A 17,700-nucleotide genomic window follows, 5' to 3' on the forward strand; every position below is an offset into this window, starting at 1 on the left:
GTTTGTGGTTCTATTTGTTTGGGTTCATTAGAATGTTAATAATGTTCTATGAATATGATTTGATGCTTTCTTTGATTAAGTTATTGTGTGCATGACATGGATAATGATTTTTTGAAAAATATGTGTTACTTTTTCGGATTCACATGTTACTTATATCCTGCAAGTGATATCAACAACTGATAGGGTTAAATGCCTTCAAACTAGACATGAATTAATAAGGTGTGTTGTATATTATTGCCTTTGTTAGTTGTTAGGATGATGAGGAGGAGGAGAATGTAAACAATTTTCAAACATGTTGGAGCGACTTTGGTGATGCACAATTAGCAGATGATGAAGTTGATGAATATGCGGAAATTCCATATCCGTACTTTAGTTTTCAACATTAGGTCTCAGTTGTGCTGGTCCCAAAAGAAAGCATGTTATTTGTTTTTTATTTCTGTACATGGGAGTAGTAGACTGTGTGTAATTGTTTAACTATTGGATTTATGTCTGTGCAAAACACCGACTCATTTGATTCTTTTTAAAGGGTCCGTGGAGTTGGCTTTTTATTTTTGAATTTGTAATTGTTGATTTAAGGTTGAAATGCAATTGCAGACTTTTAATGTTTGTGTAGACAAGTCTACATGGAGGATAGTCTAGCGATTTCAGAGAAAGTTTATTCAATATTTAAGGTCTCCACTATTTATTTTAATGTCAGTCGTAAACTTTTTTTTATTTATAGTTTTTAAGGTAAATGTAGCCTAGTTTGTATTAGACTTGCATATTTATATATGGAATGAGATAGACATGCTGAGAGGAAATAAGGAAAGATCAGTCTTAGATTAAAATTTTTAGAAGACATGACTAGAGCGTTCCTAAATAAATTTAGTTAGACTAAACATCAAATTAATACACCCAAAGAAAACAATGTATGCTTAAATATATTTAGTTAGACAACATGACTAGACCGTTCCCAAATATATCTACTTAGACGAAACAACAAACTAATACACCCAAAGAAAACAATGTATGCTTATTGGTGGTTCACATTACACACAAGGTTACTAGGCTTGGGGAGTCAATGTGACCAAACTTTCAAAAGGTGGTCCACAATCTACGATTAAAATATATCCGCAAAATAGACTTGGCAATCTTCTGTTAACACAACTAAGCAAAATAAAGTAAACCAACTTAAACTTTGTGGAGCTATAATTCAAAGATCTCTTCTAGTTGGATAGGCAATTCGTGATCCATTGAGTAACTTCATTGAAGGGAGCCATGAGAAGAGCAATTGCAGTTGGCATCCAAACAACTTTCTCCTCCATCTGGATTTAAGATACGTGATTCAATGTTAATACAAAATACACAATGAGCCACAGTAATAAAGGGTATACAAATGTGGAGTAGCCCCTACATGTGGAACAAGATTGTTTTGGAATCCAATAGCCATGGGCATCCAGTTAAGCACCCATACAACAGCTGTCTCACTGAATAAATACGGTATGACTAGATGAGTGGATTAATACTAATAACACCATTTAATATGGACGACGGAATTTTGACTGACCTCGGTTGGCATGATGGAAGCCATTTTGCATCAGATATGTGAAAACACAAAATGCTTGTAGCCTTCTTCTTGAACGTCGACAGATATTTAGGATGGGATATTATGCGGGATAGTGCAACCCCCAAATCTTCTACTATACGTTTTCTAGTTTTGCTCTCATTCTCCCCTATTGACACATTCAAATGGTACATGCTCTGCTCCCTGAACCCTACTACCAAAATGTACCAGTGGTTGGACTCCTCTATAATCGGGATATAAGCCTACATTGTTTGGGGGCTTGTTAAGGGTGTGGCCAAAAATGGAAATAAAAATCATGTTAAATTTCAAAAATTTACTCATGGCTCATATTTCAAGGTCGAGGATGGTCTCATCCATCGCTCCTTGTAAGTACCAACCAATTCGGACAAAAGCTTTCCTTCGAGGACGTCAGTTTGCACATGTTACAAAGGAAAATTTTTCATTTAGTCAACATAATCTATATCAGTCAAGAAAAATTTTCTTCGTTGTGGCATTACCGCGAAGGACGGTGGCAAGCACCAAGTTGTTGGGCCCTCTGTTGTTTGACTCCCCAGCGTTATCCTCATTGCCAAAGCCTCGAAAATCCTCTGGTCTAAAAAATGTCACATGATCAACATCACTAACTATTGCCTGGTGACGATTATGTCCTCAAAATTTACAAGCTCTTCCCTATGTCACCAAAAAGGTGAATATGAGACTAGTCAACAATGGTCAAAGCGGAAAATCTGAGTCATTGAGTAAATCAACTTTCACTTACATGAGATCTAGATGTAGGTCGAATGCGTATAGTGCAACCTTTTTTTGCACCTCAGTAAGAGTGGCGTCTATTGGTGTGAGGAAGTCATTGCCATCCACTGGCTTTGAGGAAACTCCATCAGCGGCATTCATTCGTACTGTGTTTATCAGGCTCCTAAACAATTTCACAAGATGTGTAGGTGATGCCTTCGAAGTGCTACCTTGATACCCGGAAGCTCAGTTGGATGCGAACCCCTGTGGCTGGTCAACACCATCGCGAACATAGACTTTGCTACTCGTTCCCGTTGATCCCTTTCTAAATAACATAGGTTGGATCCCTCCGCCACTCTTCCTATACATCATTATAGGCCGCCCAACCAAAGGTGCGCCCCTTCGGGGGGGTTGAGAAAGACCATAAGCGCCAACGAGGCTTTCGCTGGAAAGAAAATTCGATTAGGCTTGACACGAGAAATGGATACCTTGAGATGAAATTAGACGTGGTGGCTCATCACGGGTTGGTAACTCCACCATAACTTGCGGCTGTGGCAGCGGCCAATCCTGTTTTACCTTCTATACAAAAAAGATAAAGAAAACCGACACCCAAAAATATGATTTTTTAAATGAATTGTTTCATTTTAAAAGATTTGAGTATCTTTAAATGTTTTGTCATTTTTAAACGATCCTACTAACATATTTTTATTTTTCTTGGTACTCCATATTTTCCAACAATAACTTCATTTCAATAATAGAAGTCTCTAAGACCCAACAATACAAGTAGGCTATTTTTTTTATAAGTGACCAATGGATCAAAATCTAAATATTGTTTCCCATTTAAAGGCCCAAAAAAAAAATCTAATTACGTGTAAACACAAACTTCAACAAAATCTTGACCTAAAAACAAAAAAGAAATTCAACAAAATCCTAACTATATAAAAAAATAAAGTACTAACAGTCTTTAGGAAAACCACATGTTTGACCAAAAAAAAAGAAAATAAAACCACATGCATTGAGGCACCGTATAAAGAAATAGAGATCGTTATACCCATACCTGATGCTCAAGAATGGAGTGGCTTGGCCAACTAGTGCCACCATGCGACTGGTTCTTGCTAGCGATATAACCACCTTGGTCATCATCTTGAATGGAGATGTCAACGGTTCTCTCGAGGTCAACAAAGTTGTTGGAACCTGCGATGAAATGGTTCGTCTCGAGTGTACTCATTGCTGGCACGTTGCCGGTGACTTTGGAAACGTCCTTCTCCGCTCTTGGCCTTTTACTGGCTTGAAATGGTGCATCGTTGACACCCTTGTTGAATGCTGTGTTCTTAAAGTTATGCTCAATGACTGCAACGGTGGAGCATAACATGGATAGAGTATGGTTGCGTTGTTGTAAATGCCCTTCACATGCATCTATCTTTGACATTAGTGCTTCGACAGGGGAAATTAGTTCTTTCAGAGTAGAGATAACATCGTCCTTCATTGGAGTCTTATCCTGGGATAAAGACACGAAAATATAAGTCAGATTTCAACAAGATTCAATCATTCCATTTGATCTGAGTGTATGGAGATATTTACTTCTTGACAAGGTTGTGTTAACGTTGCCCCTTCTGGTATTTGAGGCATGTCTATGGCCACGGGGATCTCTCTTTCTTGAGTGGCCATGGGGACTCTTCCTCAAATGACATCTCTTCTCTTTTGTGCGTGAATATGTTTGTGCGAGTATATGGTGAGTCCCTCTTTTAATACCTTCTAACGTGCGAGACTGATCATAAATTTGCCATGCAGGATACAAATTGTCACCGTCCCATTTCCAACTAACAAAGGCCCAAATAATCGGATAAATCTCAGGTGATGGGGTTGACCCTATGATGTTATAGGCCCTAAATGTTATTATATGTCAATATCGCGAGACTGTCCTGAGCAGAATTGCTGCTATTGCATCATATGAGGATTAAAGCAGACCATATAATATTAAATAATTTTTCTATGCAATCACTTACTAAGAAACGGCAATAAATAAAATATATTTACATACTGAAGTAGCATGTCATATGATCACTCTTCGTGATTGTGGGCCCAGACTTATGTCTCATTCCTTATGCCTCTAACCAATTTATTAAGCTATGTGCTAACTATATCATGCTACATTTTATATCATTATATAATAAAGTAGAAGACCCACGCATAGTACCATATTATACCCATAACTCTTATGTAAACGAATTACTAAGCTGAACTAACAAATTATAACATGTTGTTTGTCCCTATTAATAAGTATTTTTGCTTAACTACCAAAACCTATAAAGCTACGATAACTAATCCCCTTATCACTATAATTGGAGGATAAGATTGATTCTTCGTTGAAAAACAAATATGGACAAATTCTAGACTACACTTTGGCCTTTTCATTTAGATTTTGCAGATATCACTGCACCAACTATCATACTAGACTACACTTTGCCCTTTTCTTTTAGATTTTGCAGATATCACTGCACCAACTGTCATACTTAAAAATATTGTGCAAATAAAAGTAAGCCTACTAGTCAATAACGCAAATATTAGATAAAAACCTTAATACAAACAAAAGCATCTTTAAATTAATTTTCTTCATCAATATGGCACGCAAACACAACCTAGGGAGACAAATTACATTTAATGCTAACCATAAAAAAGACACTAAATGAATCTAGGAACATAGCCCCTCAGAATCTTATTGGGGTCATGAGTTGAATAGCTATCATGAGCCCTATGCTAAAGATGTTTCCTAACTTCAAAAACGATATTCTCGCTTGGCCAGCCACCCTGCTTGTGGTTTATTCATGGATGTCTGCGACTTTGCCACTTTTGAGCCCACATCCTAACTAAGCCACCAATGGCATTGAAAGGTCCCCCAACAAGGGAGACAACTGTGGTGCCTCGGACTATAGGATCCTCAAGCTGCCAAAGTCAAGTAAAAAGACTGAATTATTATCAAACTAAACCGGTGAAGATTTTTTTCAGCATATTTAATAAATAACAGTATTTGTTACCACTCCACTGATGCGCAAGTGGTTGAAGGACCTTTTCGGGTGGAGCCAAGAAATAACCCAAGCACCAAATCTATCACTGAATCACATAAAAATGAACCACACTTGGTGATGCATGTTGGAAAAAAGTGAGTTTGATATAGCAAAACCAAATGGATTTCTTATTCAAACATATGAATATAACCTTGTATTGTAATTGGGGACCCCATTGCCTCTCCTAATTGGTTTAATAACCTATTGAAGGCTTGACACTCATTTTCACTGTACATGAAAAAGACCCAAACAAAAAACTTGTTTAATACCATGATTTGCATAAATTTTTACCTTTCAGTCACCATTTTTGGATCTAGGTAGGAGTCCAAGTGGTACACTGTGTTCATGTCATAATCAACTACCATACAATACCAATGCATGAAAATTTCCTCAATGGGTATGAAATCTGAAGCCACATTAATTTAGTAAGAGGGAGGAACCTTCGTCGCACATGAAATACAAGGCGTACCAAATTAAACTCATTACTAACACATCTAACGAATCTGCTTGGTTTGATCCAAAAAGGGACATAAGTCTCAGTTAGTTCCTCTGTAGATAGTCCTTTACTAACTTCCTCCTGCAATTTCTAAATTAATACATCAAAGCAGTTGAAATTAACTTCAACATACTAGAACTCCATTATAGAACTGAGTATTGAAGAATATACAAACGCATCGCAAAGCTAGGAGTGAGACACCAAAAATGTGGATGCTTTATATGCTGTATTGAGCAAGTGTTGCATACGGCCACCATTTCTACAACTCTCCCATCAATAGGTCGGCCAGGGACCAGGCTTTGGATATGGCGCCTAGTCAACCTATATTGTACCATCCTCACAACAGTTTCACTGCATGAAAGAAAGACTTGAAATAGCTTAGTTTAAAGTCCTCGTGCGAGAATAGATGGAAAAATGTCAACAGTCAAATATAAACTTACTCCAATGAGTGGCCGTCGGAAAACAAGTAGTTGAATAGTAGAGTGTCTGCCCAATTAAAGTCCATGTCATGGATTACCTTGAACTTTGTCTTAGGAACCTTAGTAACCTTCTGTTCAAGAGATCAAGCGGACTAGTGTAACCAAACATGTGACCGATCCACACTATACATGCTTTAAAATATGTTTAACCATGTGGAAAGGAAACAGAAACTATTCATGATTAAAATTTGCATCATTCAAATTTGCATCAATAGAATACGTTTACCCGTGATGCACTCAAAGCGGAGCTAGTAGCCCTGGACCGCCTGGAGGGTGCGGATTCATGTTGTCTCACCATCGGCGACCGAAAGAGCTTCCTCCTCTTCACAACTGGCTCCGTAACTAGCCTTGGGGATTTAGCCTCCTATGAGTCAGCAACTACGTCCGTAGGACTAGCATGACCAACAATGGGGTCTTCCTGAGTATTGGATGCGAGCACCATAGTCTCAACCCCGCTTGGATTTGCTGCAACAACACACTCCTGGGAGAACATTATATCCATTGAGTCATTCGCATCTTGCACCACAACACCTTCATTGGTCTCACCTTCGTTCCTATCATGTTAAAGATAATTAGATTATTGTGCATGAAAATCTATGTGGCATCATGGGTGACTTTAGATGGCCACACAAAAAAGAAATTAGAGTATACAAGAAAGTACCAAAAAAATGAAGGTTGCTGAGTGGTTGGGGATCCAAGCCATAACTTGGATGACTCCATTTTTTTCACAAATCACACTCAAAACACTTCTCAATACAAAACAACACTACTTGGATAAAGATAAACCCTAAGCTCATATTTTTGCTTAAATATATAACAAGCACGTAGTAGGAAAAGTCCCACAAAAAAGTATTAAAAAATCTCAATCACCAACTTACTTGCAATCCAACCGGCCAAAAAGTGAGTTAGAATAGCTTTTTGTCTTTTTTGACCCTATGACCAATATAGTGTTGCTGCCACCTGACAGTGTATTTATGATATTTTGTCTTCATATCAAGCCAACATGGAACTCCTGACATGCTAATACTAATGCCAAACCATTTCACATTTAACAAGGTTATGAGAACCAGACCAGTTATTGAACCGTTCTAATCACTGGTTCACTCATCTAACCAGTCCAATAAGGGTTCAACCAAAAAAATAGTTTTAGAATAAAATAATAAATCAACTATAGAACAACTCTCATCAATACAATAAAAAACAATCAGTAAGTCAATAAGTTATTAACACAAGAAAGATTATAGAACATGTTTATTGCTATAATATAAGATAAAATAGAACATGTTTGTTTAATAATTAGAACATTGATAGTAGTATATGTTTTACAAGATTGATTAATATAAAAAAAATAAATGATGTACATATAATCAATGATAATCAGCATAACTTGGAAACATACCATGCATTCTCCTTCTTTCTTCATATATATAGGTAACAATTACAAGGAATGGAAAACAAATAAACTAATCTAAGTCAGAAACATTGGCCCTAAAATTTGAAGCAAAGGCCTCCGGGACAATTGCACCAAGAATTAACCGAGAAAAAAACACAAGTGGATTCACAGGCTTCTTCACATCCTCCACCTTCGGACCAAGCTGCATAACAAACTAAATTAATAAACACAAGAAAACATTATTAAAGTAAAGGAGATGACGAAATTAGGTATTTCCTTAAGGGGAAATTCTCCACAAAATGGCTTCACACCAGTCACAGCAACCTATAATCAAACCATGCCTCTGCACACCAGGGTACCGCTTTGGACCTCTCCTTTTGAGCTTGACGTCTTTGAAGCTAGCATTTTTAAACCTTTCAATGTAGTCTTCCTCCTTTGGGAAGAACATCCACACATCTGCAAAGAACCGAGACAACCAAAATATTAAGTATACATGGCCAATAATGCATGCTGGCAAGATTGAAAATTATTAGGTATGAGCAATTCACTAACAAAAACTCAAAAAAAGCAACAAACAATCAACAAAAATCCAATCAAAAACAATAACTGAAATCAACAATGCAACACCACACTAACAACAACTCTCGAAGGATAAACCCAATCAAAAACACCATTATAAACAGCATAATAGACTGAACAGAGGCAAGAATCAAGAACAATCAGTAACATAAATTAAAAAAATAGCAACAAATAAACACCCTAAACCTAAAATAAATAAATATATCAATAAAATTCAAACACGGCATAATCAGAAATTAAAAAAACTTGCAACAGAGTAACAATTCTATTTTAACCAATAATTTCAATAACACAAAATCAATCATTATATTCCCATTCACATTCAGAAATCAGTCTCACTAAATATAGCATGAAAGGAAAAGCTGAAAAACATGTAACTAGTGCCACTAACCAACGACGGAGAGCAGGACGACGAAGGACGGCGAGCGGCGAGAAGAACCACGGATGACGAACCACACAACGGCGAGCAGCTTCAATCCTCGAATAGAGAAGCCACGGGAGATGGAGACCACCTGCCGAGCTAAAAGAGGATGGGTTCGATATAGGGGGATAATGAAGGAGTGGAGGCGCCGACAACCACGGACGGTGGGGGCAGAACTGTTCAAGAAGCTAGGGTTTTTATTTGGGTAATTTTTGAACTATGAAGTGATATTCTGATTGAGTGAGGTGATTCACGAAGAGGATGGGGTATTGGGGGAAGGGGGTGGGTGGGTAACGCGTTGGGGGAGTTGGGTTGAGTTTCTTTTTTTTTTTTAAACAAAACCCAACAGGTCTGGTTCTCGCACCGGTCCAATCGGCTGGTTCCCAATCGGTTTAGTAGTTCCAGACTGTTTTCAACAAGGCGGTTTTAGGCATGGACCTTCATGGATTTTTTCTAAAATAAAATTAAAAAAATTATTATTTCCCCAAACCCAATATTCCAATGATATAGGAATACGATTTTTTTTGTTTAGTGTGAGTTTGCCCAACCCCTGGCGAACTTCTATAATTTTATAGAGTTTGCTGCACCCCCGGCGAACTTCACCCAAATTTTCGAAAGTTCTAATTTTTAAGCCATTATCATCGTCTCGAACAGTATATAGGAATACACAAAAATACACAGACAACAAGAATGGTTTCTTCAATATCACCGGCACCAATGGCAACCATTATGATTGTCGCCACCGGACCGTTATCTCGCCAGTTACTGTTTGCACCGATTCGATCGACCAATTCAGTCCAGTTATCATAACCATGCATTTAATAGAACTCTAATATTTGGTAGGAAAATAAATGATAACAATTGTACAACATTCATTACACCAACAAACCAAGCCCTTCACTCTAAGTTAAATATCCCAAATCCACAATCTCAAGTTGAAGGAGGCATGATGAGAGGAAATAAAAAAATTTATGTTGTCTTCCGTGGCAAGGTCCTTAGAATCTACACAAATTGGCCCGAATGCCACGAACAAGTTAACGGAGTTAGTGGCAACCTCCACAAGTCCTATCACACGTTTGAAGAATCATGCCGAGCATGGGAACAATTCATGGAGCATGAGCAGTTCTTGAAGAATACCCAACAATGGTCAATTGCAAATGGTCTGGGTGAAGAACAACTAATTCACGGTAATGAGCGACCTATTCAACCCAATCCCCAACAAATTTCTCAATAATCTCTCATTTTTTGGGATCAAATACAACTTCAACACATGCACAAACCAGAAAATACTCAACTTCAGCTCAATCAATATCGGAACAAAGGGAAAAGAATGCTACACGAGTACACGGGCCATTTCAAAGTGGTGCTATGATGATTCTGGTCATTATTAGCATCTTCATACTACACTTAGCTCTTTTTAGGAAGTAAGTACCCAATGCTAATGTGTATTTACCCTTTTAAATGTATCTACTAAAGTTAACTTTTTTTATCTCATATTACGTTTTCTACTTATCTCAATGTTTAATTTTCAATTATTGTCATGTTATGTCTTTACTTATCTCAAAAGGTTACTTATTTTAGTTATTATTAAACTCATAATAATATCAGTGGGGGAATTGCAGGTTAATCTGACCCGATATTGATTTCAGTCATAGTATTTAAATTTATTTTTTATGAACAAACATAAAGTATTTCACAGACTATAAACAAAAATCAAGACTGTCAACAGTTGGGCAGTGGGCACAGACCTTTTTTCAAAAAATCACACTTGAGTACAATAAGTCTTTCAGTTCTCCAACACAGTACCCAGACACTCTGCCACCACTTTAAAGGGAAAACCTTAGAGAAAACGCCAAAATGCAAATTTTACACTTGCAACCCAAATACTCTCAGGGCAAAACAAAACTTATTTTGGGTAGGATTAAATGACAAACATAAATTCTGCTCATTAATTTACACATAACAGCATTGATAAGCTCACAAGCAAAAATGGAATTCCTTAGTGACCATCGACGAGGACTATCAAAAGACATTAATTAAATTGACCATCGACAAAGACTATCGAAAGACATTAATTAATTTTCCACAAATATACCCCGAAATTAGCATGACAATTAATTTAAATTTTTGCACATATACATCTGGAAATTAGCATGCCATCAACCGTAATTATGATTCTAAATTAAATAGGTACCGCATTTAACAGAATACATTATAAGTGCATAAACATTAACACTCCATCAACAATTATAAAGTCCGAACTAGCAAATATAAAACTAAAACAGAGCAAACACGACACTTCAACACTTTGCGAATACAACCAACCGATCATCAAATCAACCGCACATACAAATAACTTCATAAATTAATTCAAACAACAAATTATTCAACTTGATTTGCCTGCAATATGAGCGCTAACAACGGCTCGATAACTTGCCTTTAACTTCTCATAATCTTCCTCCAATTGGCTCACCCTTGCTCGGAGAGCGTTGTTCACATTGCAAAACCGCTTTGCCTTGGCATAGTTATAGTCGCGAATCTCCTTCTTTGTGACATCAAGGACGAGGCCTAGCATCTCAAAGGCTGCATCTTCTCTGGCAGCTTTTTCCTCCAGCGAGAATTGACCTTTAGCAAATAGTTCACCATCAAATGGTCTCCCGGAATCACCAAATTGAACCCAAAGAATGGGCAATCGTCTTTCATAAAGCGTTCCTGCTTGAAAAAAATAGGGACCCAAAATTCGAGCCTCGTGGCAAATCTTGACAAGCCACTCCTCCATGTCGTTCACAATGGCAAACTCAAAATTGACCTCCTCCGCCGGAATAACAGAAAGCCCTTGCATCAGATCCCAAAAACAAACAACAAAATTTACCCACAATCAACTTTTGTAAAGAGGCACATATCATCCCTATTTTTAAAAATTAACATATACAGGTACTAGGGTTTAAAAAATCAACATGGAATTATTACTTACATACAACAACCGGACGACGACGAACACCTCAACACAACAAGGAGAGTTTATTTCCAGAAAGAGCTTCGCAGTTGCTGCCACTCATTTCAGCGCGGGAAGCCTCTTCCGAAGAAATGGATGACATTCTTGACTTGAAGCACATAGATTTTTGTTCGTAGCTATTGAAGCATTTAAATTCCGGGAAGTTAAAGTTAGTGACCTTTTCATTGGCCTCTTCCCAGCTTGTGAAAACACCAGGATGATGTCCCTTGGTCATAGCAAAAAAGAGGAAACATTTAAGACTTTCATCCATCTTGTTCTACACTTGTACAACTCACTCAGAGTATAACTTAGTGAAACTAAAAAATGTAGTTCTGAGAGGAGGAACTACAAATATATGTTGAACCTAATGGATCTAAAGGCTTCTTTTTCATTTTAAATGGGGCCTTGGATACTTGCAACATATGGCCTTCTAAGACATTTTTTTTTGGTGTAGTAAATGGGGCCTAAACCTAGGAAAAAGATTACACACTAATTATACGAGGCAGAGATGCCCCTTGTTCATCATCTACTAGTAACTGGACTACTTCTCTAGGAGGAGTATCCCAAAAGTGGAGACCTAATTCTAAATTTACACTTTTTTGTGCTAGGTAATCAGCACATCGGTTGTCTTCTCTAAAAATATTCACAAAATGGATATTTAAATTCTTGTCTTTCCATCTGTTGATGTCTCTGATTAAGCTATTTGGATGGTTATTGAGGTTTCTTTTGCTATTGAGCAGCTCTATCACTGCTTTAGAGTCACATTCCACAATAATATTCTTCATTCCCATTGTAGTAGCTATTTCAAGTCCCTGTTTGATTCCCCAAATCTCAGCGTTGAAGGCTAAGCATCTTCCAATATGATAAGAAAAACCAGCAACCTACTTGCCATTCTCATTTCTTATGAGCCCTCTACACCCAGCTTGTTTGGTACTTCCCTTCATAGCACTATCTGTATTAAGAGTCACCCAACCTTGTGGTGGATAATTCCATTTGATATTTATCACTTCCTTTCTCTTGAAATACTGTTTCTTCTGACTACGCTCAAAAGCCTCCCTCATGTCATTGACATTTTTTAAAACTTCCATATGTGGGTTCGGTGGTCTTCTATAGCCCGCTTCATGAATTTCTTTGTTTCTCCATACCCATAATTTCATGCAATTTGTGAAGAATACATCCTTTCAGCTTTGATTGGGGCGCTTGCTTAGATTTTCTATCATGTTCAACTCCAACCGATCCCTCAAATTATATCGAAAAAATCTTGTATCATCTCTGGTTTGATGAGTTGTGCCCAGATCGTGGATGCGCTCGGGCAGTCTCTTAGGGCATGAATGGTGTCTTCTTGGTGTTCCCCGCAAAGTTGGCACGTTCCTCCCCCTCCGAAAATTCTGGCTTTCCTTTGATTTGTGAAGAGTCTGTTGTGCAAAACTCTCCACATGAAGACTTTCGATTTCTGTGGCCCTTGCCACTTCCAGATCCTGGTCCAGTTTGTTGTCGACGATGGGCTCCAATTTGCTAAGGCTTTGTAAGTAGAGGCAACCGAGAAGTCGCCATCCTCTGTGTGCCTCCAACCCAATCTATCCTCCCCGTTCTCTACTTTCGGTGGTGGGAGAGCAAAGATTTTCATGGTAATTTCTTCAGGTAGGTTGCTCCTAATCTTGTCTCTGTTCCAATCTCCATTTTCATTTCCCCATTCCCAGACCGGATTGTTTAAATCGGGTATGCTCTGTGTTGTGTGTTCTAACAGATTGTTCACTCCTTCAACCCATTGGTCTATCCAGAATAACGTTGAGAGGCCATCCCCAATGTACTTGATGGTGTGCTTCAAGAATTCTGGCCACAGTTTTACCAGCTCCTTCCAGAGGTGAGAGTCTCCTTTTTTTACTGTTGGTGTGTTGATAAGTTGATTGCTATTACAATATTTCTGGTAGAATACCTTTGTCCAAAGAGTGTTAGGGTGTTCTTTTAGTTACCATAGTATCTTTAGAAGGAATGCATCATTCATAAGGTGTAATTTTCTAAAACCCAATCCTCCTTCGTGTTTTGGGGAGCAAATAGTTTTCCAACTCACTGCATGTAATCATATTCTATTTTCCTCGTCTCCCCTTATAAAGCCTTGTTGAATTTTTTCTATGTCTTCGCAAATAGTTTTGGGGATTCTTTCATGTTGCATGTCAAAGTTGATGCAAGGGCTAATAACAGATTGTGCTAGGGTTATTCTTCTAGCTAGTGACAGACACTTGCTCTTCCAACCCTTCAGCTTGCCTTGAACCCTTTCCAAAACGGCTCTGAAGTTTTCTTTTTCTACTCTGTTGTTGTTTATCATGGCTCCAATATATCTTCCTAGCGCATTGTTTTCCTTAAAATCGCATCTTCTGGTAATTCTCTGATATCCTTTGGGGTATTTCTGGAAAATACTATAGAGGATTTGTTGGAGTTCACTTTGAGTCTTGCTGCTCTACAAAAAGTATTTAGCATTTCCTTGACTAATTCCAATTGTTGAGTTGTTGCCTCTGTAAAAATAAGTAAATCATCAGCGAACATTAGGTGAGAAATAACCAAAATATCTCTTCCTATTTTCATAGGCTGCCACGCTTCTCTTTCCACTTCTTGTTCAATGTATTGCGAAAGTTTATCCATACAAATGACAAAAAGGTAAGGGGATATGGGATCCCCTTGTCTAATTCCTCTGGTGGGGGTGAAGCTATCGATTTTACTCCCATTCCAAAGAATGTTATAGCTCAACGATTCTACTCCTTCCATAATTAGCTTAACTATTTTTGTGGGGAGTTTGAAATCCTATAGCCTTTCTTTCATAAACTTCCAATTTATTCTATCGTAAGCCTTTTCAAAGTCTATCTTCATTGCCATGTAGCTCTTTTTCCCTCTTAGCTTCTTCATTGAGTGCATGAGCTCTTTTGCAATTAGGATGTTGTCCTGAATTTTTCTGTTGGGAATAAAACTTGATTGATGTGGGCTGATTCTAGTGTCAAGATGTGGTTTGATTCTTTGCACAATGATTTTGGTTAGGATCTTGAGCCTGGCGTTGCAAAGAGCGATGGGTCTGAATTGAGAAACAAACTCTGGATGTTTTGTTTTTGGTATAAGAACAATGATGGTAGAATTAGACTCTTTTATGTTTTGTGTGTTGCTCCACGCAAATTGAATCTTTGAGGGTTTCCCAGTTGTTTTTGAAGAAAAAGGCTGGGTATCCATCCTCTCCTGGTGCTTTGATTGACCCAATGCTAAAAAGCGCCTTCTTAATCTCTTGATTTGTTGGGATTCTTTCCATAGCCCTGCAATCAATATGATCTAAGTCAGGTAGTGTGTTATTTTCAAGGATCAAAGGATAGGTATTTACCTCTTCTTGATATAGGTTTTGAAAGAAGCAAGTGATGTGGTCTTTGAGTTGTTGTTTATCTTCCATCTAGTTACCATTGTTGTCCCTCAGCTTTATAATCTTATTTTTTCTTCTTCTAATAACCGTCTTGGTGTGATAAAACTTTGTGTTTCTATCCCCCTCAACTGTCCATTGTTCTCTTGATTTCTGTAACCAAAATGCCTCCTCTTTGTCTAGGATGTCATTTAACTCCTTGTTCAAAGAGTCTTCTAAGTTGTCTAGAAAAGGATTTCTTCCATAACTTTGGCATCGCTGAATCCCTGAAAGTCTATTGAGAATTCTCCTCTTGTTTCTAAAGATGTTACCGAAAGTGTCTTTATTCCACTTGACAAGCTTTTCTTTAAGATTGTTGAGGTTCTTCGGTAGCCTTTCTTCTGCTTTCCAATTATGCTCCACTAAGGGTTTGAAGTCTGGATGCATAGTCCACATCATTTCAAATCTAAAAGACCTTCTATTTTTGTTAGTGGGGTTCCCTTCATCAGTTATTAAGAGTGGGTGATGGTCAGAGTTTGTTCTTGGTAGGATCTTAACCAAAGCTTCATGAAATTTAGTTCTCCATTGTGGATTTGAGAGAGCTCTATCAAGCCTTTTGAAAACTCTATCATATCCATTCCAAATGGGACCTCTCCATGTGAATCTGGACCCAACGAACCCCAGATCTATTAATCCACATCTATTTATCCAGGAATTAAAGGATTTGTAGGCTCTTTGGTCAATGGGGTTCCCTCCTTTCTTTTCTGAATCTTCCTTGATTTCGTTGAAATCCCCAATCAAGAGCCAAGGTGATGTCATGTTGTTAGCTATTATCTCGAGAATAGGCCATAGGAGACTTCTTACTGGAGGTTGGGGGCTTGCATACACCGCCATTAAGAACCAAGAGTCCCTACTGTTGGTTTCAATTTTTGTGTGAATATATTGGTTGTTGGATTCCATAATCGTTATATTGATGTCACTTCTATTCCATCCAATCCAAATACCACCTGCGTAGCCTTGTGCTTCCTCAATGATGAAGTTGTTGAAACCTAATTTTCTAATTATACTTTTGGCTTTGTCTCCACTGGTCTTAGTTTCCATAAGAATGGTTATATCTGGTCTATTCTGCCTTATAATCTCTTTGAAGGTGCGCTTAAAGGTTCCGCTAGCCACACCTCTAACGTTCCAAGATAATATAATCATTAAGAAAGGTTGGTTCTTAGTTTAACTGCATTTCTGCAGCCTCCATCTCCTCTGGCTCCTTTAGATTAGGAATAGTAAAATCCACATCCTTTACCAGGTTGGTGATTTCTCTTTGCATATCTGTTTCCATTTGGTCGATCTGAGCTTCTCTTAGTTCTCTGGGGTCTACTGGCTTTGCCTCTTTGGGTTGAGCCTGGTCTTAGATCTCCATGATGTCTTCTTGGTTTTCTAGAGATTGAGAGTCATCATTTTCTGCATTCCAATTTTCTCTGTTTGTGCTTCCTTTAGTTTTTTGAAATCGTGACCTGCTATTCTCTTGAGTGTTGCTTATCTTTTTGGTGTTCTGATGTGTGCCTTCTTGGATGCTCTTCAGTTGTTGTATCTGCTCTTTTTCTATCTTTTTTGTTTTCTCTTTGTTGTTTTTCTCTATGTATGTGGCTGATTGTTGTGCTGTGTTTTTGCTTTTGTGGTTCCTTCCTTGTTTTGAAGTAGTTACTGTATTATGGTCTCTTTGTGTGTTTTCCTCCTTCTGTGCTTCCTTGTCATTCTTCGTTACTTCTACTTCAAGTGTACTGAATCTGGATTTATTCATTTTTAAAATCTCCTTTTCTTTGCTATTACTGGTTCCAGCTCCATTTTTTCCTTCTTCTTTCTTGTTTCTTTTTTGCCTTTGAATGACCATCCATGGTCCGTAGTTGTTGTTATCTTGTTGAACGATTTCCTTCCCTTTTTTGGAAGTCTCTGGCTCATCTTTCCTTTTCTCAAACCTAATGGTCTTCTCTGCCACTATATTTTCTTCTAGGTTAGCCTTATCTCCTTCTTGGTATTGTTCTTTGGCCTCTTGCTCCTTTAAGCTTTTCCATATTTGACAAATTTTTGCTCATGATCAATTCTTCCGCAAGTAAAGTAGATTTGATAGATTCCTTCATATTCTACTTGATACATTTTGCCATTGACCATGTATTTTCCCATCAAAGGCTTAGTTAGATCAACCTCCACACAAAGTCTAGCAAATTTATCTCTACATAAGTGTGATGTGTTATAATCAACTTTGCAAGTTCTTCCAATGGGATCCCCTATTTTTCTTAAAATTTTATCATTGTAGAGCTCTATAGGAAGTCCCGGTAATCTGATCCATGCGGTAATTTTGTCTATAGATGTCAGGAGGGGATTAAAATGGGTTCCCAGAGTCTGACCGCGAGGTAATGGTCGTAGATCTTCCATGGTCCCTCCAATAGAGCATGATCTAAATCCTCTTCTGCATAGAACTTGACCAAGTAGAATTCATTACCCAGGTCTATGACGTCCAGGTCTCCAAATCTACCCCACATTGTCTATATTCTCCTTTTCATGATAGCATAGCTAATTTTCCTTCCCAAAAGTTTTACAATCAAGGATTTCCACCA

At 37.9% G+C, this 17,700-nt stretch overlaps 1 protein-coding gene across 1 annotated transcript; it reads right to left on the reverse strand.

The window, feature by feature from the left end:
* Window positions 1–15,145: 15,145 nt before the first annotated feature.
* LOC148572698 (uncharacterized) lies at window positions 15,146–16,424 on the reverse strand. Its single transcript, XM_088507702.1, has 2 exons — window positions 16,321–16,424; window positions 15,146–16,268 (listed from the first exon to the last, which is right to left on the reverse strand). Exons 1-2 carry the CDS (start codon window positions 16,422–16,424, stop codon window positions 15,146–15,148), a joined length of 1,227 nt encoding a protein of 408 aa, XP_088363828.1.
* Window positions 16,425–17,700: the final 1,276 nt, after the last annotated feature.

Source organism: Arachis ipaensis, chromosome B3 (assembly GCF_059453495.1).
Source record: "Arachis ipaensis isolate K30076 ecotype BB chromosome B3, ASM5945349v1, whole genome shotgun sequence".
In the NCBI taxonomy this organism is placed as follows: Eukaryota; Viridiplantae; Streptophyta; class Magnoliopsida; order Fabales; family Fabaceae; genus Arachis; species Arachis ipaensis.